Raw genomic sequence first — 20737 nt, 5'->3', positions numbered from 1 at the left:
ACTGGGCCCCTCCGTCCCTGGCCCCCTTACCAGCCTTGGGCTGGATCTGCCGAGTCGGGCATGGGGACTGGCATCCAGGGATCTTCTGATGGCCTGCCGGGACACGGAGCCGGTGAGCCGCGCGGCCCCGCCCCGGAGCCCTGGAGCCCCGGGCCCTGGCCCGGCCCGCCCACCTGCAGCAGCATCTGCTCGCACAGGCCCCGGCCTCCTCCGCAGCCCGGCTCTCGCCTCCGCTCAGCTCCGCGGCCAGCAGGGAGCTGTCCCTTCCTGGGGCCGAGGCCATGGTCCGGGCGGGGCGCGGGGGCCTCCCCACCTGCTGGACACGCCAAGGGTCAGGGGACGCCCCTCCTCCCCCCGAGGGGCCCGGGGACAGGGAGGCCGCCCCGCCTAAAGGAGACCCGGCGGGCGGGGACCGGGACCTCCACCCCCTCGGTCCGGTTAGTGGGAGCAGGGACGGGACCCTCGGGGCTGCGGGCGTTGGGGAGTTCCCTGCCCTGCCCCGCCCCGCCCCGGGCTGCCGAGTCTAAACAACGCTTGAGGCCGCCACCCCCGGGCACAGACCGGGCGCTGGAAGCGGGGCGGGACCCACAAACAGCCGGAGACCCAGCCACCGGCCGGAGCCTTCGGACGCTCCGCCCCACTCTGCCACCGGCGTCACCAGGGAAGCCCTCGTGCCACACTTCCTGCCTACGACCCCGCCCCATTTCCGGTACTTCAAGCGAACCAATGGGAAGCTGCGGCGGGAAAGGCGGGCGTGCGCTGAAGGGGGGGCTCGGCGTGTTCCGGAGGCGGGTCCCGGGGCTGCAACTTGTAGCAGGCGGGCGAGGCGGCGGCGCGCCACGGTCACGGGCCCTGGCTGGGGCGTCCGGGTCCGGGCATCCTTTCTCCACCATGGACTACGGCCCCGCGCCCGAGAGCCCCTCGCTGGTGCTGGTGAGGCCCCAGCGCGTGCACCCCTGCAGCCGGGCGCCCGCAGCGCCGCCCCTCCGCCCCGAGCCGGCCCGGCTCCCCGCACCGGCGCCCGGACCGGCCCTGCTTGTCCTGCCCCCCGCCCCCGCAGGTGCCTGACTCTCCAACCCGAGTGCCCGCCCCCGCCCCCGGGCCAGCCTGCAGCCCCGCCCTGGGGATCCGAGCCCTGGTGCCCCCCGCGGCCCGCGGCCCTCTGCACCCCGCGGCCGCTGGGACTGCAGGGGAAAGCTTCTGCTGGGCCGGGGCCTCTGGGCCCTGGCCCTTGGCAGCGGACTCTGCCCGCCGGCACCTGCAGCCTCGGGAGCCTGCAGGGGACTTCGGCCCCATCCTGGTGTCCTGACCCGAGGTCACAGACTTGAGCCCGGCCCGGATCCTGCCTCCCCCACGTCCGGTTCTCCTGGGCCCCTGACGTTGCCCCTTCACCAGGCCTGGCTGGACAAGCAGGGCCACCCTGGGGCACTTTTGGAACGGAAAGTGGCAGGCCGGAGGGCCAGGAGCCGTGACCCGCAGGGACCCCTGCTCAGGTACCGGCCCCCTTGTCCCAAGCGCCTGGTCTGCCTCCGGGGCCGCAGGGCGCAAGGCTCTGGTGGCCAGGTCCCTGGCGTGTTGCAGGCCGACGACGGCTTGGTGGTTTGGCCGTGGACGGGCAGGGCTTGGAAGCTGGAGCCCTGCCCGGGCCGCCGGCCCAGCACCTGCTTAGGGTGGGGCCCCTGCCTGGTTCCTCTGCCTGCCCCGGGAGGACGGAAGGGGAAGTGGGCCGACGAGCGTTTCTGCCGCTTTGGGACCGGACCGGGCCGAGGGCTCCTTCCCCCCCGGGAGTCCCCAGGATCGGAGCCCTGGGGACCTGGGAGGAGGAGGAGCCGGCGGCCGTGCCCACCTCCCTCCCCAGGCTGGCAGAGCGCCCCCAGGCACCAAGTGCTGTGGACTCTGGAGGCCATGGCGCCGGGCCGGTGGTGCGCGAGGTCCGGGACGGGGACCTGCCCCTGGCCCAGCAGCTGCTGCAGTACCACGCGAAGCTGGGCCCAGACCCAGGAGCAGGCCCTCCGGATGGGAGCCCGTGGTGAGACGCCCTGCCCCCTGGCGCTCCCCGCCCCAGGGGCCCGGCCCTTCTCCCTGGCTGCCCCGGCAGCATGCTGCCAGCCCGCCTTCCTTCCCCAGGAGTGGTGGGGTCGCCCTGCCGCAGCGCTCCTTCATCGAGATGATGTGGGAGGATCTGCCCGTCTGGCTGTGGGTGTCAGGGCCAAGAAGGCCCCTCAGAGGCTACCCCGGACCCTGGGGTGAGGGGGCCGGCCCAGCCTTCCTCGGGTTTTAGTCCAGGCCAGGCCGAGGCCCTTGGAAGGATCCTGGGCCCAGCCTGATGCTGGGGTAGGGGGCCTGGCCTCTTGGGCTGCTGCATGGACCTCTGGGCCAGGGCCAACGCTCTTGGAAGGTTGTGGGCTGGCCCCCCCTCCTCCTTCCCCACCCAGCCCCTCTCGCCCCTGGCCCCAGTCTGGCCTCAGTTCCTTGGCCTCTGGCAGCCCCTCCTGCTGGGCCGCACCATCTTTTTGAGCCCTTGCCCCTCTGGTGCCTCTGCCCCGCTCACCCGCCCCTGTTGCCCCGCCCATGCTGGGCACCTCCCCGGCCCTCCTTCCCGCTGGTTTCTGGTAACTGGCCCCACTCTGTCTTCTGGATGTCCTCACGGCACTCAAACTCGATCCCAAACAAAGTCCCCCATCCCTAGTCGGGGCTCCAGCGCACTTTGGCCGGTTCTACAGTGTTCCTCCAGGCCGGCACTTCTCCTCATTCCCAGAGATAGTGCTGTGGGGCCCGCTTGCAGCCAGGGAACTGGGCAGGCCGAGGCACGGGACGTTCCTGAGGCTGGCCCCTCCTCTGGGCAGCACCAACCCCTGAGCGCCCGGCCTTCCCCCCTGGGCCCCCACATGCCCTCGCCCTGGTCACCTCACTGCCGGGGCTGCCTGCCTCCTCCTCCTGTCCCCTTAGCGCCCTCTGTGGCCCACGAGCCCCCGTCCGGCTGGCCGGGCTTCCCCGCCCACGTGTCACTCCTTCCTGTGAGCCCGGGAGGCCGGTCCCTGGGGGAGGGCTTCGTCAGCCCTGACCCTGGCCCCCCCAGGGCCTGTGGTGGTCTTGGAGGCCCGCCTCCTGAGCGCCTGCTGGTGGCCCAGCTGAGGAGGAGGCCGGGCTGCCTCCGGAGTCCTCAATGGGTCATGGGGACGGCCCCGCCAGAGACGCTGTGCCCGGTCTGCCCGGGGCTGGTCGCTCTCTGGTCCTGTGCAGGTGCGCCACGGGGGCTGGCACGGGATGCCGGCTTGGGAGCTGCGGGCCGGCAGGTGCCAGTGGTCGGGTCCCCAGGAAGGCAAGGCTTTGCCGGCACCGCTGGAAGCGTGCGGACCTCTCCTGAGCCTGGGCACGGAGTCTCTGCTGGTGGTCCGGACACGGCCGACCTGGACTCTGCAGTGGAAGGGTGGTGGACGAGCCTGGTCTGACCGCAGCCCAGTGAGTCGGGCAAAGCAGGCTCTTCCTCGTGCAGGGGGGCACAGGCGAGAGCAGGTGGAGGGCATGGCATGGGCTGCAGGGACAGGGGCCACAGGGCGGAGGGAGCAGGGGGGCCTGAGGGCAGAGGGCATGAGGGGAACAAGGGCCAGAACAGGTGGGGGGTGGCATGGGCCAGGGCATGGGGGGTGCTGCAGGGCGCGGGCTGACCTGGGCCTGGGTTCAGGGGGGCTGCGGCTGCTGGGCAACTGTCTGCCTATGAGGAGATGCTGTGGAAACTGGAGACCCGCCTGCAGAGTGCGCCAGGGCCGGAGCTTGGACTGGGCTGTGGACATGGGCACCCGGGGCCAGCCGCCTGGGGAAAGGGCCCAGAGCTCGTCCAGGAGGCACAGAGCCAAGGGGCCCAGGTGAGGGAGGCTGCGGCCCGGCGGGCACCTGGGGACCGAGGGGGCTCAGGGGGCTCCAGGGCTCCTGCTCCTCTTTGTGTCTTACAGATATTCCAAGATGGGAGCACCCCGCCAGAGCCCGTTCTTCCCGGCGCTGGTCCTGGGCTTGGCCCCAGCCAGCCCCTGTGCCCAGGCGGAGGTGAAGCGGCGGCCCGGCCCCAGCCCAGGAACAGCGGGGTGCGGCCTCGCCAACCTCAGACTCCCCCCCCCCAGCCTTCACCAGCCTCAGACTCCCCCCAGACCCTCCCCAGCCTCAGCCCTCTCCCCAGGCTCAGACACCCCCCCAGGCCCTCCCCAGCCTCAGACTCCCCCCTGGCCGCCGCAGGTACCCTGCCTCTGGTCACCGTCTTCCCCTTCCTGCAGGCCAAGGAGGCTCTGGCCATGAGCAACGGCACCCCCCGAGGGGGCAGCGCCAGCGTGTGGAGCGAGAGGCTCACCCTGGGCCTGGACCTGGCCTATAAGTAAGGAGGCCCTGACCCTGCCGGGCCTTTCCCTCAGTCTTCCCCTCTGGGAAATGGGGGCGTAGGAGCAGCCCTGGGCCCAGCCCCCAGGCTGGCTCTCCCGTGCCTGCGCTCTGGCCTCTCCCGCCAGGCTCCTCATGGGCACCGTTTGGATCAACGCCCACGGCCTCAAGGACGCGGCCGCCCCCGTGGGGGGCTGCAAGGAGAACGGCTCCGCCTGGCACGGGGGCCCTGATGTGAGTGACGCTCCCCCTGCCCCCTCCCCTCGCTCTGGGCCTGCCCACGCCCTAACTGCCCCCCCCCCCCACACTCTCATAGGGGCTCTACGAGTACCTGCACCCGGTGGGCATCCCCCCGCGGCCCCAAGGGCCCCCGCAGCTTTTGGACTACGACAAGTTTGGCCTGTCGGCGCCCCCCGTCCTGCCGTCCGGTACCTCCCCCGCCAGGTCAGCTCCTGCTCGGGCCTCCAGCACATCCCAGGGGGGGAGGGGTGCGGAGGGAGGGGTCCTCAGCACAGCCTCTTCCCACAGCGCGACCGCCCCATATGGGGTCTTTGTGGCCGGGCGCTTCCAGAACCCTTCCAGCCGCAGCTCCAGGCCCGTCCTGGGCTCCGGCGGGCGCATCTGTGCCCACGTGGCGGAGGGGGGCGCCAAGGACATCCGGGAGGCCGTGGAGGCGGCACACAAGGCGGCAGCCGCGTGAGTGCAGTGGCAGGAGGCGGGGGAGGGGAGACCCCAGCCCCGGGGCCCCCCTCACCTGCCTCTGTCCCTTCTCTGCCCCCAGCTGGGCCAGCCGGGTGCCAGGGAGCCGGGCGTCGGCCCTGTGGGCACTGGCTGACGCGGTATCCCAGAGGAGCCAGGAGCTGGCAGAACAGCTGGTGGAGGTGACGGGCAGCGACCTTGCGGACACTCGGACTGAAGTGGTGCTGAGCATTGCCCGGCTGCGGGCCTGGGGCGCCCAGGTCCACGCCCAGGGAGCCGGCCTGCACGTGAGCCTCTTCCACCTCCTGACCCGTACCCCTCCTCCTTGCCCCCCCCAACCCCATTCCCTGACCCCTGACCCATGCCCCTTCTCCCCACAGAGCGCCGGGCCCCATGGGCCTTTTCTGCGCCTTCGAGAGGCTCTGGGCGTGCTGGCCATCGTCTGCCCGGAGGAGCAGCCCCTGCTCGCCTTTGTGTCTCTCATCGCCCCGGCCTTGGCCTGGGGCAACGCCATCGTCGCGGTGCCCAGCGGGGCCTGCCCGCTGCCGGCTCTCCAGCTCTGCCAGGTACTGGGCTCTGCCGCCCGCCCGCCTTTCCATCCCCCCTCCCCCCCCAGGGAGTGCCGCGCCCCTTCTCCAGCACCCTTTCTTCCTGGCAGGACATGGCCGGCCTGCTCCCCCCCGGGCTGGTGAACGTGGTGACGGGAGACCGCGATCATCTCACCCGCTGCCTGGCCCTTCATCAGGACGTCCCTGCCCTGTGGTACTTCGGCTCTGCTCAGGTACTCCCGTTCCTGCCCGCACCCCTGCCCTCTTTTCAGTGCCTCTCGTTGAGGCGACGGCCGGCCCGGGGTCTCCCAAGGCTCTCCCAGCCCCGCACTGACCTCTGCTCCTCTTCCCAGGGCTCCCAGTTTGTGGAGTGGGCCTCCGCTGGAAACCTCAAGGCCGTGTGGGCAAACGGAGGCCGCAGCCGATGCTGGGACCGGGAGGGCGAGGGGGCCGGACCCGAGCTGGGCCTTCGGGCGGCCCGCACTAAGGCGCTCTGGCTGTCTCTGGGAGACATCTGAGCCCGGCCCCAGGCCCACAGGGCCTCTGGGCCCAGGTCCGGCCCTCGCCATGGTCCCCTCCCGAAGAAACGATCTGACGTCCGTCCAGCTGGCTGATGAGGAAAGAGCGGCGAACTGGGGGTCGGGACTCACAGGCGGCTCCAGGACCCTCAGGCAGCCTTCCTTGGGCGGTCTCTCAGCCCGGGGCCTCCTGCCCGCGTTCAGAGCCTTCCACGAGGGACCCTCTCCCGCGAGGGGCAGCCTGGCCACCTTCTGGGTGGCAGGAAGCTTCTCTGCTGGTCCCCAGGCACTCCTCCGTGTGCCAAGCAAAGCAAACCCACTCCCTGGCCCCGTGCGGCCGCTTCTCCCGGAGGCTCCTTCTCTGGGAGGCCCCTCGGCCCGAATCCAGAACAGACCAATGCAGACGGGGCGACCAGCCCAGCTCCGTGGTGGGGAGTTTCGGGCCCGGGCCAGGGGGCTCAGCAGGGAAGCCACTCTTCCTGTGGGCTCTTAACCCCTCGGTTCCTCCGTGTCCCCCAAGTCTTCCTTACTCCTGGAGTCCTTCAGTCCCTGGCTGCCATCCCCCCCAGTCCTCCGACACCCATGGGTCTTTGTACTCTTAAGTCCAACCATTTTAGCGAGTGTTGGGGCCAGGGGCACCCGAGTCCACCCTCGGGCAGCTGCCGTCCTGGGCGGCGAGGGAAGGAGGGGACGAGTGACCGTCGTGCGCCCGGAGCGGAGCCGCTGGGCCGGGACAAGGAGTTTGAGGCGGGAGCCGGAAGGGACCGGGGTTTTCCAAGCTTGACGATGATTTGAAGATTATTTTCCCTTCCCTGATATCCTGTCCTCCCTTGCTTCCCAGAGAGCCCCCCAGCTGCCGAATAATGTCATGTCAATTAAAGATCTTTTTACCAAAATGTGCTCTGTCATCCCTCAGTTTCCCTGAGATCCCCCTCCCGGAACAAATGTTAGGTTAAAAATGAGAGAAAGAGGAAAAGTCATAGCTGAGCAAGGAGGAGGCCTGAAAACGCACCCGGTGTGGGCGGCGCGGCCCCTCCCGCTCGCCTTGCCAGCCTGGCGGGTCCTTGGGAGTTTTGTTCCATGGGGGGTAGGGTCTATCCGCCTGTATCACTGGGTGGCTGGGCTACATTTCCATCCTGCTCCTGAGACCCTCCTGGCTTCTCCGTCCGTCTCCGGTTCCTGCTTCCTCACAGCGCGGGGATCTTTGGTGACATTCACTGCCGGCTGCTTGGCCGTCGTCATCCACGTTTCCGAGGCCATCAGCAACCTTGGGACATGGTCCCGGCCTCTCGCTCTCTGGTTCATTGGGAGGAGCATCTGGGTCGCGATTTGCACGACAACATGGTGCTTTCCTCGCTGCCCCCTTGGGCAGCTTTGCCAACAATGCCTCGGGCGCAGGACATGGCTAGCGGCGGTGGGTGGTTCGCTGTGGGATGTGGCCCGAGGGTTCCGGCCTCTGCTCCCCTTCCCTTCTCTGCCCCTGCCCCTTCCCTGGCTCTCCCCGCCCTTGGGGAGTCCCGGGTGTCGGTGCTGCCATCTCCGCTTTGCCTCAGTGTGTGAGAGCCCCGTCCCCCGTCGGGCAGAGAAACTAGAGGTTTCCTCAGCCCGATCCCCTCGGAGGGGGCCGAGCGCAGGGACTCTGCAGCCATGGCTGGAGCCCAGACCTCCCCACTGGGCTGAGCCAGGCCCGGGAAGGACCCAGGTGTCCCCTGCCTCCTGCAGCGCTACTTGAAGCCACCAGAGGGCTCCTCCCCCATGGATTCCCAAACTTTTCTCCAAAATGCCTTTCACTTTCGATCTCCGATGTCTGGGCCCAGACCTTCCCGGGGCCTTCCCGTCCTGGACGGGGACCCTGGTGCGGGGCCGGGACAGCATGCCTGGGGCCCAGGGGCTGGGGGGGGCGCCCGGCCCCCCCAGGGGCTACGAGCGGGGAGTGCCCGTGTTCTGGATGGGGCTGCAGTGCCTCCACTTCCTCGGGGCTGGGGGATGCTGGCTACCTGAGGATACAGGGGTGGGGGCGGGCACCCGGGTCTCCAAGGGCTGTGAGAAAGGGGGTGCGGGGTTGCCAAGGGGACCGAGGCAGGGGATGCCTTCCTGGAAGGTTGGGCATGATTCACAGTAATGAGGCGGGGGCAGGAAGCAGGGTGGGGGAGGAAACTCAGCCACATGAAGGGGCTGGGGGAGGGCCCCGGACGCCCGGGTCCCTGGCTGAGCCGGCTCTGTCCCCCCCCAGGGCCCGGCAGCGGCATGAGGGGCCCCAACTCAAGATGACCGGCCCGGCCCCAGCCTGGCCCCTCACTGTGCGTATTCCCAGCAGATGGAAGCGGGAGGCAGATGAGGGGGAGAGCCCCAGGCGGGATGGGGAGGGACAGGCAGGGACGGGCTGGGGCAAGGGAGGCAGGTGAGGGGGGCCCAGGCAGGGCCGGAGGGGGAGGCAGCCTGAGCACGGGAGGTGGCCTGGACAGGGCTCCCAAAGGCAGGGGGCCCAGGCTGCTCAGATGGGGAGAAACAGAGGCATAGGGGGGAGGCTCGGAGGGCAGACCCTGCTCAGCACGGCCTCCCCGCTCCCAGGCCTCCCTCCTGCTGCTCCTGCTGCCCCGGGCCCTCGCAGATCCCTGCTCCTTCCCAGACAGCCCCATCAGCTCCATCTACCCCGGCATCATCAGCACCTTGGTGAGAGTCTCCCGACCCTGCCTCTCCCCACCCTCCAGCCTGCTGTCCCCTCTTCTGCTCTGGCTCTGACAGAACTGATTTCTGGGGCATCCGTCCCCGAGTCTCCTGTTCTTCCTGTCTCCTTCTGGCTCTCCCCAAGCCCAGGCGGCCGGCCCTCCCCAGGCCCCGTTCCCCACAAGGCCCTCCCCAGGCCCCGCTCCCTAGGCAGCTGACCCTCCCCCGGGCCCCGCTCCCCACACGGCCGGCCCTCCCCCAGCCCAGCGTGGCTGACCCTCCCCGGGCCCCGCTCCCCACATGGCCGGCACTCCCTGGGCCCGGCTCCTCGGGTGGCCGGCTCTCGGGCTCTCTGTGGGGCCCAGGCCATCTCTCTCTCCAGACCAGCACTACAGCCGAGAGTGAGCGTTCCCCGTCCGGCCCTCCGGGTCTCCCTGAGCCGAGGCGGGGCCGGGCACTAAGCGGCATCTCTCCCGCAGTCGGACTTCATGCTCGGGGACTACCCAGTCGATGTCCCAGAGAATCTCCGGGTGGTGAGTCAGTGGGGGAATGGGGCTCCCAAAGTCTCTGGTCACGGGGGGCCGGGCATCCCAACCCCCCGCCCCGGCCCGAGGCATCTGGCGTCTCTCCCCAGGACGAGCAGTGCTGGGCCCTGTGGCACTTGGCCTTGGCGAAGGAAACGCTGGACCGCCTGAAGCTGGTGGCCGGAAGCAAGCTGCAGGAGCCCCTGGAAGCCGTGTACGCCGAGATCGACTTTGTGGGTCAATGCGTCAACCAGGTCAGTCCCCCAGCGGGATCCTCAAGAAATCCCAGGGGCCTTTGCGTCCTCGGGCCCTGGGGCCCGCCCCGGCTGTCTGAAGTGGGGGCTCAGGCTGAGCCTGAGCTGAGGGGGAGGAGGCCGGCGTGGGGGCGCCCGGATTGCCAGGACTGACCCCGAGGAGGGAGACTGACCTGCTGTGTGACACCCCCATCCCCTCCCTTGGCCCCCAGTCCTTTCCCAGCTGTCTCCGTTTCCGAAAAGCCAACATCTCTCACCTCCTGCTGGAGGTCTCCAACCACTTGGGGGCCCTGCGGCCCCTCATCACTCAGCAGAACTTCCAGCCCTGCCAACAGTATCGCTGCCAGCCAGGTGAGGTGCCCGGGTGGGACTTGCCCAGGACGCCCAAGGCTCCAGAAGGGGCAGGCGGGGCAGGGACACCGGCTGAAGGCCCCCCGCCTGCTTAATCCCCCAATCTCCCTTCCCACAGAGCCCTCCCTCCCTGTCTCCACGCTCCCCTCTCCCAGCAGTCTCGAGGCCCTGGAGGGCACGCTGAGACCCCCCGGGCCCTCCAGCTTGCTTCTGCTGGCGCTGGGGGCGCTGCCAGTAGCCTTGCTGCTGGTCCTGGTGGCAGCTTGGAGATGGAAGCAGAGGAGGAGGAGACTGCCGAGCCCCCGGAGGTCCCCGGTCCCCCCAGGTGAGCTGCTCGGCCCGGGCGGGGTGGGATCTCCCAGGGGCACCCACGGCCGCTGATGACACCCTGGGGGCGTGGCCAGGCCCCCCAGACTCTGCTCCCCAGGATGTGCAGTGGAGGCTGCTGTGAAAGAAGCTGCTGACGCTGGAGGGCCTTGAAGGCCCAACGCAGGAGCTGGGGCCGCCTCCTGGAGAAGCGGCCCAAGGCCGGCCTCTTGGGACAAGGGCGCATCCCTCCCGGGGGCTGCGGGAGGGGGCCTGGGGCTCGCATCCAGCCCCCTCTGTAAAGCTCTGAGGACTCAGATAAAACATTTCCCACCCGCTTTTCTCGGTGCAATCTGTGGTCAGATAAAGGGTGGGGGAGGAGATGGCCTGGCCAGTCACTGGCCTCGGACCCCGAACCGGCCCCGCGGCCAGAGCCTGGGAGGGGCTGAGGGCTTCAGTGTGAGGTGGGGGCTCCACGGGCCACAGGAGGGGAGGGCGGGGACCCCGCCCACCCTGCTCCCGACGCCCCCCTGCTGGGACCCCCAGGGGACCACAATGGGGAGTGGGCTGTCAGCGTGCTGCCGACGCCCCCCGGCTGGGACCCCCAGGGGACCTGAATGGGGAGTGGGCTGTCAGCGCGCTGCCCACGCCCCCTGCTGGGACCCCCAGGGGACCAGAATGGGGAGTGGGCTGTCAGCGTGCTGCCGACGCCCCCTGCTGGGACCCCAGGGGACCTGAATGGGGAGTGGGCTGTCAGCGCGCTCCCGACGCCCCCTGCTGGGACCCCAGGGGACCTGAATGGGGAGTGGGCTGTCAGCGTGCTGCCGACGCCCCCCGGCTGGGACCCCCAGGGGACCAGAATGGGGAGTGGGCTGTCAGCGCGCTCCCGACGCCTCCTGCTGGGACCCCCAGGGGACCACAATGGGGAGTGGGCTGTCAGCGTGCTCCCGACGCCTCCTGCTGGGACCCCAGGGGACCACAATGGGGAGTGGGCTGTCAGCGCGCTCCCGACGCCTCCTGCTGGGACCCCCAGGGGACCACAATGGGGAGTGGGCTGTCAGCGTGCTCCCGACGCCTCCTGCTGGGACAATGGGGAGTGGGCTGTCAGCGTGCTGCCGACGCCCCCCGTGGGACCCCCAGGGGACCAGAATGGGGAGTGGGCTGTCAGCGCGCTCCCGACGCCCCCTGCTGGTACCTCAAGGGGACCTGAATGGGGAGTGGGCAGTGAGGGAGCTCCGGGGGTTCTAGCAGAAAATGCAGGGCAAGATCCCCAGGAAAGACCCGGAAGAGAGCCCAGCTAGGACTGAGGGAGGGGAACTGAAGCCACGCCCCCTACTGGTAACTTAGCAACCAGAGCCCTGGCAGCCCGTGGACCCGCTTAGGAGATCCCCCGGCAAGGCTGGGGGAGGGGCGGGGAGCAGGGTTTGAACACGCTGCCGCCCGGCGGCGCAGGAACCCAGCACCGGCCTGGCGGGCCGGAGTGCGCATGTCTGGGGGGGAGGGGGGGGGGGGGGGGGGGGGGCGATCGCCCCTCACAAAGATGGCAGCAGCTCGCCCCGAAGGGGCCCCTGACAGACAGGGAAGCCTGACTCAGGCAGGACCACGTGAATCTTCCAGGAGCCCCGCCCCCCTCCACAGGCGCACGAGCTCGGCCTCTGGAAGAAGCGTCTGCCTTTGCGCCTGCGCCCAACCCCACGGAGCGGCGCGCGGCCGCCTTCTCTGGAGCCAACCCGCCCACGGCTTGTCGCGCCTGCGCATAGCCCCTCGCCGCCCCAGGGGAGGAGCGAGGCGTTCCTCCACCTATAGGGAGCCGCGCCGACGCAGCGTCACTTCCGATGCCCCTGTGAGGTGGATAAGGAGGCCCCGCGGTGGAAGAGCTCCTTCTTTTCCCGGGCGGCGTCGGCAATGGCGGACGGGCAGGTGAGTGCTGCTGAGTCTGTGGCGGGCCCAGACTTCTCCGGAACCTCGGCCGACGGTAGCACGGCCCGCGGGGCAGCGCCGGAACCACCCAGCGATGGGGCAGCGGGGGTTGAGCCGCGGGACGGGCCCGGCCGAGGCCGGGAAGAATCACGTGGCCTCAGGGTCTCGGGCCGGCCTTGACCCCCGCGTCTCCTCCTGCTCCCTCAGGTGCTGGTGATCGACGGGCGGGGCCACCTCCTGGGCCGCTTGGCGGCCATCGTGGCCAAGCAAGTCCTGCTGGGTAAGTGCGGGGGCGTCCGCGCGCCACGTGGGCCCGGGGACGGGGCGAGGAGCCCGGGAGGGCGCGCGGCAAGGCCGGTGATGAGGAACATTCACCATCTTTCGTTCGAGTCTCGCGACCATGAGACCAAACCATGCACCGCTCTGAGGCCTAGCCTGACCCCTCCCCAGCCTCGCTCCGGCGCTGACTCGGCTCCTTGTCCCCGCAGGCCGGAAGGTGGTGGTGGTTCGCTGCGAAGGCATCAACATCTCGGGCAACTTCTACCGGAACAAGCGTGAGTCGGGCGGGCGCGGGCGCGGGGGTTCGGGCGCGGCTGGCAGGTGATGTCCTTTCTCACGATGGTCTTCAGAGGGCCGGATCTCTGGTCCCTGCTGATTGTGCCTTAAGGCGTAGCTGATGCTGGCCCGGGGGGAGGGGGCCTTTCCCGGTGCTCGGGACAGCTTTTCACCCCCTTCTTCCCCCCCCCCCCCAGTGAAGTACCTGGCCTTCCTCCGAAAGCGCATGAACACAAACCCCTCCCGAGGCCCCTACCACTTCCGAGCGCCGAGCCGGATCTTCTGGAGGACCGTGCGAGGTAAAAGGGGGAGAGCGCCCTGCTCGTGGTGGGGCTGGGCCCGGGCTGTGATGATGGCGACTTTTGTCACAGGTTCGAGTTTAGCGACCATGAGATGACAAGATCCATGCACCTCCATCTGAGCTCTCTGGGGGGGGGGGAGGGGCATTTGGTGCCCAGCTAGAGAGAGGGGTGGCCCCTCACTGGAATTCTTCTCTCCAGGCATGCTTCCCCACAAGACCAAGCGAGGCCAGGCTGCCTTGGAGCGCCTCAAGGTGTTTGACGGCATCCCCCACCCTACGACAAGGTGAGCTCCCCACGGGTCTGCCCCTGGCGTCGGTGATGCTCTGTTACCTACATTGTTTGAGGTCTCCTGAGAAAACCAGTGTTATCTGAGACGCCCAACTTCACACCAGCCCTGGGTGGGAGGCCCATCCCTAGTGTTCCACCATCACCCCATTGATTGGCTCCTTCCCTTGCAGAGGAAGCGCATGGTGGTCCCAGCTGCTCTCAAAGTGGTCAGACTGAAGCCAACCAGGAAGGTGGGTGCAATGAGGTCTTTTCCCTAACATTGGGGGATCTTTTCAGAATTGGGTGCTGGGAGCTCTTTTGGAGCCCTGCTCCCCAGGTTTTGATGAGCAGAGAGAAAAGGTGTCTCGAGTGTGATTTTTGTCCGTGTATTCCCCACTACAGTTTGCCTATCTGGGGCGCCTGGCCCATGAGGTTGGCTGGAAATACCAGGCTGTGACTGCTACATTGGAAGAGAAGAGGAAAGAGAAAGCCAAGATCCATTACAGAAAGAAAAAGAAGCTTACGGTGAGACACGGGTTGGGGGGAGCCACTGGAGACACCTGGCAGATGATGTTTGTTCTCACGATGGTCTTCGGATGCCTCCAGGGTACTGCCGACAAAGCCACATGGCTCAGCTGATGCCAGGGGGCTTGCGGGGAGGGAGCTGCCCGGTTCCTGGACCCACAGTCACAGTTCGTTTTCTCCCACAGAAACTACGAAAACAGGCAGAGAAGAACGTGGAAGGCAAAATCCACAAATACACAAAGGTGCTGAAGAAGCACGGGCTGCTGGTGTGAGTCCAATAAAGTGTATCATCTACGGCAACCGGACTCCTGGCTCCTTCTGTCCCTTTGTGCCAGTGCCTCCCATCAGGGGAGGGAGTGCTTTGAGGGCCCACACACACAGCAAGCAGGGCTTGAAAGGACATTCAGTGCCATAGGTTTGTCCTAACTGAGTCCTTAACTGAGGAAGGAAAGATTCCTAAGGTGGGATGCCTGCCTCTGAGGAGTGCTTTGTTTTCCCTCCGGGGTTAAAGTGATGTGGCCTGGGAATGGAGAGAGGGGTCAGACTACATCTGCATACAATCTTGGGTTGAGGGCCCTGGGAGGGATGGGGGGAGAGAGGTCCTGTGGGACTTGGAAATCTCCCCAAAGACAGAGCTTGGTCTCTACTGCTTTGTACCCACAGTCTGGGTGCTTAATAAATAAAATGTTGAATTTTTTAAAGCAAATTTTGGTTAAAAGCCATTTAGGGGTCTGGTGTTGGCCATATTAGGATTTTTGCTTCCTTGCCTTGAGGTCCTATCAAACTCAGGTTGTACCACCCGGAACTCTTTTCTGCTTCAGTGCTTTTTCCTTTGCCATCATCTTCAGAAAACTGCTTACCATTCTCTGGGATTCTTGTCCCTTCCTAACCTCAACAAGTTTGTCCACCAAGAGCAAGTTTTTCTCCTGCCCATTAGGTTCTACTTCAGCTCTGAGAAGCCTGGCCTCTCAAGTGTGCAGTTGGGTGCCCTGGGTCTCCCTAACTTAGCTTTAGGCCTGTTTACCTACCAGACTGATCAACCCCATCCCACCCCCAATCAACAACTTTACCTTACTTCAGGCCCCTCCTAGTTAATTGGAAATAGCCCGTGGCCGTGGATTACTCCAAAGCCCTTGATTGTATTGAGGTCCTATATTCCAACAGTCCCATAAGCAGAGGTCAACCTTGGTTCCCAACATCTTGGCTGTAGATAGGCCCTGGGTGCAAGGAACAGATGAATCTAGAATGCCTTCCAAAGGGAAGAAAATGCCCCAAGTAGGGGAGAGCCCCAGCTGCTTGGTGGGAGGGTGGCTGAGGGAGCACCTCAAAAGTACTGCATCAAGGCAGGTATTCCTTTCTGCGTCACCTCCGGGCAGATGGAGGCAGAGGCTAGTGTGGCGTACCCATTTGAGTGGCTAGGGAGGCTTTCCAGGTGGTTGGGGGCTGATGGTAAGTGGGAACCACTAAAATGCAATCACCTGTGAGCACTCTTCTCTGAGGATGTGATGGGGGCGGGGCAGTTCTGTGAGGAACTCTGGGTTATAAAAGGGAAGGAGTACCCTACCTGAAGCAACTGAGATCAAATCCAGCCTCCCAGCACACGACCCTGAGGGAGTTCACTTTGACTTTTCCTGGAGAGGGACATGGCCAGACCCAAATTAAACTAAATCGGGCCACCAAGGCACCAAACTGAACAAGAACGAGTATAGGGTCGTGGGTTAAATCACGGAGAAGTGGGTAGGAATGAGGTGACCCAAGGGAAATGGGGGGGAAGCTTCCACGGTGGCCATAGACCATTGGACAAGTCAGTGTCACAGCATCTTGGGAGAAAAAGTGGAGTGAGGCCCTGTGCCCTTTAAAAGGGTTGAAGGAGAATATTGATTTGCAATCCACGGGAGGGATTAGGATTAAGGAAAAGGGGCCACCTTTCCCGAAGGGTTGGCTCCGGGGCATGGGGTACAGTGGTGGTGAGATGGAAGATGAGGGGGAAAGGGGCACTTATGTGGACAATGGGATTTTCAGTTCTGTGCAGCTGAATGTTCAGGCCGGGAGGAGGCAAGAAGACATTGAGGGGTTTGGCAAGGGCTGACTTGGGGAGGGGACCTGCCAGGGACTTGCAGGACGGAGCAGGATCACTCTGGGGCAGGAAAGTCCGACTCTCCTTGATCCCACTTGTACTTTTCTTGGCAAGGATACTGGTGATCTACCTTCTGCTGCTCGGCCTCTAACGAGTGAGGAGCAGACCCGCAAGGCTCAGTGATCTCCTCCAGGCCCGGCGCTCTCCCCATTTCCCTACCCAGCCATCCCACTGGAGAGCTCAAGGAAGAGGGCTGGGCAGCTGGGGAGAGCCAAGAAATGGCAGGAGGTTAGTCAGGAATTCCTATTAAGGAAGTGTTGGGAGAGCCAGCTTAGCATGCCCGGGTGGGGCAGGCTGGGAGCAGACTATTCAGGTCCAGAAATCTGGAAGGCAAGCAGCGAGAGGGGCCGGTGTCATCCCCCCTTCGTGCTCTCCCTGGCCCTGGGTCCTCTGACAGCACACAAGGCTCCTCCTCTTCCCCGCCAGATTACCAGAAAAAGCCTCCGTCCCCTCTGGACTCATTGCTCAGCCCTTGGCAGTCCAGCTTCTGAGTTCATGAGAATCTCAAATCCCCTGAGCTCATTTGGATCCTGGGGCTCAGTGCCCAGAGTAGTAGCCTGTAGGCAGGAGGACCTGAGTTCAAATCCAACTTTAGATTGGCTGAGTGACTGTGAGAAAGTCACAATTCACCAGCCAAACAAGAAGCACCTGTTAAGTCCCAGCCATGCGTAATGCTGGGGGTACAAGGAGTGGTACAAGAGTTACTGCTCTGTCTGAGGGGAGACAGCATCCTGGGAACCCAGGATAAAGACCCGGGCCTTCATGAAGGCTGCCTGGGGGAGGCAGGGGTTAGGGGACCTGAGGGGACAGGGAGGGCCAGAGGAAATGCTGGAGGAGCCGCCAGGTGGGCTAGAGTACATGAAGTAAGGTGTGAGGGGTGAGGAAAGCTAAGGAGGGCCCCCCAGTGTCAAAACAGCATCTTGTGTTGGATCCTGGGGCCAATAGGGAACTTGCTGGATTTGATTGACGACTGGGGGGAGCGTGATGGGGCAAACCTGGGCTTCAGAAAAGCCTTTTGGTGGTTGAATGGAGGAGGCCCCAGGTGGGGAGAGGCAGACAGGCTCTCATCTCTCTCTCCCTCCTTCCCTCCCCCTTCTCTCTCCTCCTCTTCCCTCTTCTCCTTCCCTCCCTCTCCCATGCCCTTTCCCTCTCCCTCTCCCTCACTCCTTTCTGTTAGGGGCCAGAACTCGAAAGGAGGAGCTCAGTCAATGGGATTGATAGGGACAATAGTTATCTCATTTAGCCTGGTTCCCTGTGATTGATTTAATCGTAGAAGGAGACTTTATGGGCCAGAACTTGAGACAAGGCACTAAGTGGGATTGAGGAGACAGTGGTTAAATCTAGTTTAGCATTGATTTAATCCTATAACAAATAATGGTTTCCTGGTGATATAATGATTGGTGTATACTCAGTGTGGGGCATATAAACTAGAAGCCTCAGGGGCTGGGAGGACAAACTCATGAGAAGCTCTTGCCTCAGTCAGGGAGATTCAGAAGCCAGAGAAGGAGGTGGGAGCAGCAGCTCTCTGAACCAAGACCACAGAAGGCTTCTAAGAAAGCTAACCGGGCCACAGGAAAGGAGACAAGACTTGGAAAGAGACAATAAAGGATTTGGAGTTTAACTCCTGGCTGCGTTTGGGGGGATTCCTGAACTGAAACAAAGGCTGCCTCCAGAGACCAAGGAAAACCCAACACGAGAATATTACATTTTAGAGAAGAATATTACACCTTTCTCTTCCCTCCCTCCCTTCTCCTCTGTCTCTCTTCCACTTTCTCTCCCCCCTTTTCATCCCTCTCTTTCATCTTTCTTTTCTCTTCCCTGTTTGTGGCAAGCACTGGAAACAGAGAGGATGCCCATCAGCTGGAAAATGACTGAATCAGCTAAGGCATGTGTATGTCATGGAATATTATTGTTCTGTAAGAAATGACCAGTGGAAGGATTTCAGAGAGGCCTGGAGAGACTTACACGAACTGATGCTGAGGGAAATGAGCAGGACCAGGAGATCATTGTACATGGTAACAAGATGTATATTACAATCCATTGTGGCTCTTTTCAATGTCGAGGTGATTTGGGCCAATTCCAATAGACATGATGGAGAGAGACATCTTCACCCGATGGAGAGAGACATCTTCACCCAAAGAGTGGATTGTAGAGTCCATTCAGTATGGATCACAGGTTTTTTTTCTCCCCCTTCTTTTTTTATTAAAGCTTTTTATTTTCAAAATATATACATGGCTAATTTTCAACATTCATCCTTGTAAAACCTTGTGTTCCAATTTTTCCGTCCCTTCCCCCCGACCCTCTGTCTTTAGCTGGAAAATAATCCAATATATTAATTCTTCTGTACATATTTCCACAAATATTGTGCTGCACGAAAAAATCAAATCAAAAGGGGAAAAAACAAGAAAGAAAACAAAATGCAAGCAAAACAACAAAAAAGGTGAAAATACTAGATTGTGATTCACACTCAGTTCCTCCCTTTGGATGCAGATGGCTCTCTCCATCAGACCATTGAAACTGGCTCAAATCACCTCATTGCTGAGGATGGCCAGGTCCATTAGAATTGATCATCATATGGTCTTGTTGAAGTATATAATGATCTCCTGGTCCTGCTCATTTCCTCGGCATCAGCTCCTGTCAGTCTCTCTGGGCCTCTCTGAAATCCTCCTGCTGGTCGTTTTTACAGAAGAATAATATTCCATAATATTCATATACCACAATTTATTCAGCCATTCTCCAATTGATGGGCATCCATTCAGTTTCCAGTTTCTGGCCACTACAAACAGGACTGCCCCAAACATTCGTGCACATGTGGGTCCCTTTCCCTCCTTTAAGATCTCTTTGGGGTATAAGCCCAGTAGTAGTATTGCTGGGTCAAAGGGGATGACACTTTGAGGCCCCTTGGGCACAGCTCCAAATTGCTCTCCAGAATGGTTGGATCCATTCACGATTCCACCGACAAGAACACAAGATTTTCTCAGGGTGAATGCTGAAAACTATGCATATGTTTTGAAAATAAAAAGCTTTAATAATTAAAAGCAAAAAAGAACAATCTCGGGAGGTAATTGATGTTATATCCCCTTGTACAGATGAGTGCAGTGGGGAAGCCGCCTGCAGACTTGCCCAGGCTCACAGCACTAAAACTGCCCGAAGCTTTATTTGGAGCCAGGTCTTCCTTATGTCAAGCGCCCCAATGTGCCTCCTAGGAGCCTCTACCCACAATTGGGGCCAGCGAGATGGCACATTGGGTAGAGTTAGGAAGACTTCCCAGTTCCAACCCGACTCACCCCAGACACAAGATGATTAGCTATGTGACCTGGCAAGTCACTTGTTTGCCTCAGTTTCCTCATCTGTAAGGAAATAGATGATTCACTCCATATCTTGGATAAGGAAACACCTAAACAAGGTGGAGAAGACTCCAATCATAGGAACAACAACAAATGCTTTAACTCTCCTTTTTCTCACTGGAGGGAAACGAGCAGAACGCTGGATCCAGGCAATTCCAATAGACTCAGGATGGAAAATGGCATCCGGCCAGAAGCCTGAGACGCCTGTGAACCAAACATCCAGTTTTCCTTTGTTGTTGTTTGCTTGCCCTTTTTTCCCCCTTTCGGTCTGATCTTCCTTGCAGGACACGACAAAAGGGAAAACGTTTAAAAGAAACGCACCCATTTAGCCTCGTCTCGGACTGCTTGCAGTCTGGGAAGGGAGGTAAGGGAGTTAGGAGAACAATCTGGAACGCAGGGTCTTACAAAACTCGTGAGGGAAGGAACTGAGCATTTATTAAGGCCTACAGTGCCGGGGCACGTGCCATAAGGCTTTAAGCACCTCTCATTTCTTTTGCATGCGTTTAAGCTTGAATTACCCCCGGTTTAGAGAAGGGGGAGGGGGAAACATCGGGAACGCGAGGTTTTGCGAGGGCGAACGCTGCAAACTCTGCAGGCCCAGGAAAAGAAAAAGCGAGTGTTGAGACCCCGCGGGAGGCGGGCGCCTCATACAAGCGCCAGCCACTGGCTCGGGCTGCAGACCCAGGCCCGAGGCCGCACGTGCCGGAGATCCCCGGAGGGTAGCCTGGGCTGGGCCAGGCCAGGTCTGCGTGCGGGGAGGGGCTGCTGTGGCGCGCGGTCAGCCCTCAGAGGCTCCCTGGGGAAACGCCTCGAGTCCCTCCGGCCGGGGCCGGCCGCCCCACAGCCCGCGCCGCGGCCTCCCTGCCGCCCCAGGACCGGACAGAGCCCTGCCTCCCGCCGGCTCCTCCCGCTGCGGGACCCCAGGGGCGCAGTCAGCCCGCCCCAGGCCGAGACGTCGCGCGCTGTGATCTCGCCCTGAGTCTCGCTTGCCTCGGTCCCTGCCTGTAAAATGGGGCCCCGGGAGGGCGGGGAGGAGCCTGGCCCAGCGGCTGCCACAAAGGCCTGATGCTGTGAAACATCGCGGTCCCTCCGTGTCCCAGCCTTCCCTCGGGGCCGTCCCTACAATGAAGAAAAAAGAGGCCACATCGGGTCTGGACTGTGCCCCAACTTCCGCAGGGGAGTCGCGGGCAGGGCCGTGCGGGGTTCCAGGCCGCAGACTCACAAAGAGGCCGCTGGATTGGCGGACGCAAAAGAAAAGGGCCCTGGGGACGTTCGCGGCGGCGTCCCACCGGAAGTCCGCCCCACGCCAGGCCCCACCCACTCCCACGTGGTGTTTTTCCTTCTCCGCCCCTGGATGGACACCACGTGTTCCTTCTCCGCTTCCCGGAAGTCCTGCCCACGTCCCCTCTAGCTCCGGTCTTGGTCCCCGCCTGCCGCTCCGGCGTGTTG

At 63.4% G+C, this 20737-nt stretch overlaps 3 protein-coding genes and 5 non-coding genes across 8 annotated transcripts; all 8 read left to right on the top strand.

The window, feature by feature from the left end:
• The first annotated feature begins 891 nt into the window (after nucleotides 1-891).
• On the top strand, nucleotides 892-7029 carry LOC100913771 (aldehyde dehydrogenase family 16 member A1). Its single transcript, XM_031961762.1, is given in 17 exon segments — nucleotides 892-933; nucleotides 1061-1300; nucleotides 1396-1670; nucleotides 1796-2029; nucleotides 2128-2246; nucleotides 2950-3122; nucleotides 3244-3805; nucleotides 3808-3878; nucleotides 3964-4046; nucleotides 4232-4366; nucleotides 4497-4602; nucleotides 4685-4812; nucleotides 4897-5064; nucleotides 5150-5354; nucleotides 5448-5633; nucleotides 5726-5848; nucleotides 5969-7029. Coding segments are annotated over 17 exon segments (3015 nt in total). The 3' UTR covers nucleotides 6134-7029.
• A 445-nt stretch (nucleotides 7030-7474) lies between these two features.
• Nucleotides 7475-10566, top strand: FLT3LG (fms related receptor tyrosine kinase 3 ligand). The gene is made up of 9 exons (XM_031961761.1): nucleotides 7475-7554; nucleotides 7728-7988; nucleotides 8367-8433; nucleotides 8705-8806; nucleotides 9280-9333; nucleotides 9435-9578; nucleotides 9791-9929; nucleotides 10048-10254; nucleotides 10334-10566. The coding sequence occupies exons 1-9, from the start codon at nucleotides 7475-7477 to the stop codon at nucleotides 10378-10380; spliced, it is 1101 nt and encodes a 366-aa protein (XP_031817621.1). The 3' UTR covers nucleotides 10381-10566.
• Nucleotides 10567-12053: 1487 nt separating this feature from the next.
• On the top strand, nucleotides 12054-14109 carry LOC100932870 (60S ribosomal protein L13a). Its single transcript, XM_031963460.1, is given in 9 exon segments — nucleotides 12054-12155; nucleotides 12363-12435; nucleotides 12644-12709; nucleotides 12908-13009; nucleotides 13211-13273; nucleotides 13276-13295; nucleotides 13471-13530; nucleotides 13682-13804; nucleotides 13990-14109. Coding segments are annotated over 9 exon segments (609 nt in total). The 5' UTR covers nucleotides 12054-12140; the 3' UTR covers nucleotides 14077-14109.
• On the top strand, nucleotides 12506-12588 carry LOC116423112. The gene has a single exon (XR_004233581.1). It is a non-coding gene; the product is annotated as a small nucleolar RNA Z195/SNORD33/SNORD32 family (small nucleolar RNA).
• On the top strand, nucleotides 12751-12841 carry LOC116423119. Its single transcript, XR_004233588.1, has one exon. It is a non-coding gene; the product is annotated as a small nucleolar RNA SNORD35 (small nucleolar RNA).
• LOC116423114 lies at nucleotides 13050-13137 on the top strand. The gene has a single exon (XR_004233583.1). It is a non-coding gene; the product is annotated as a small nucleolar RNA Z195/SNORD33/SNORD32 family (small nucleolar RNA).
• LOC116423115 lies at nucleotides 13321-13391 on the top strand. The gene has a single exon (XR_004233584.1). It is a non-coding gene; the product is annotated as a small nucleolar RNA SNORD34 (small nucleolar RNA).
• On the top strand, nucleotides 13842-13927 carry LOC116423117. The gene has a single exon (XR_004233586.1). It is a non-coding gene; the product is annotated as a small nucleolar RNA SNORD35 (small nucleolar RNA).
• Nucleotides 14110-20737: the final 6628 nt, after the last annotated feature.

The sequence above is a fragment of the Sarcophilus harrisii genome, chromosome 3 (genome assembly GCF_902635505.1).
Source record: "Sarcophilus harrisii chromosome 3, mSarHar1.11, whole genome shotgun sequence".
In the NCBI taxonomy this organism is placed as follows: domain Eukaryota; kingdom Metazoa; phylum Chordata; class Mammalia; order Dasyuromorphia; family Dasyuridae; genus Sarcophilus; species Sarcophilus harrisii.
This window is presented reverse-complemented; position numbering and strand designations above follow the sequence as displayed.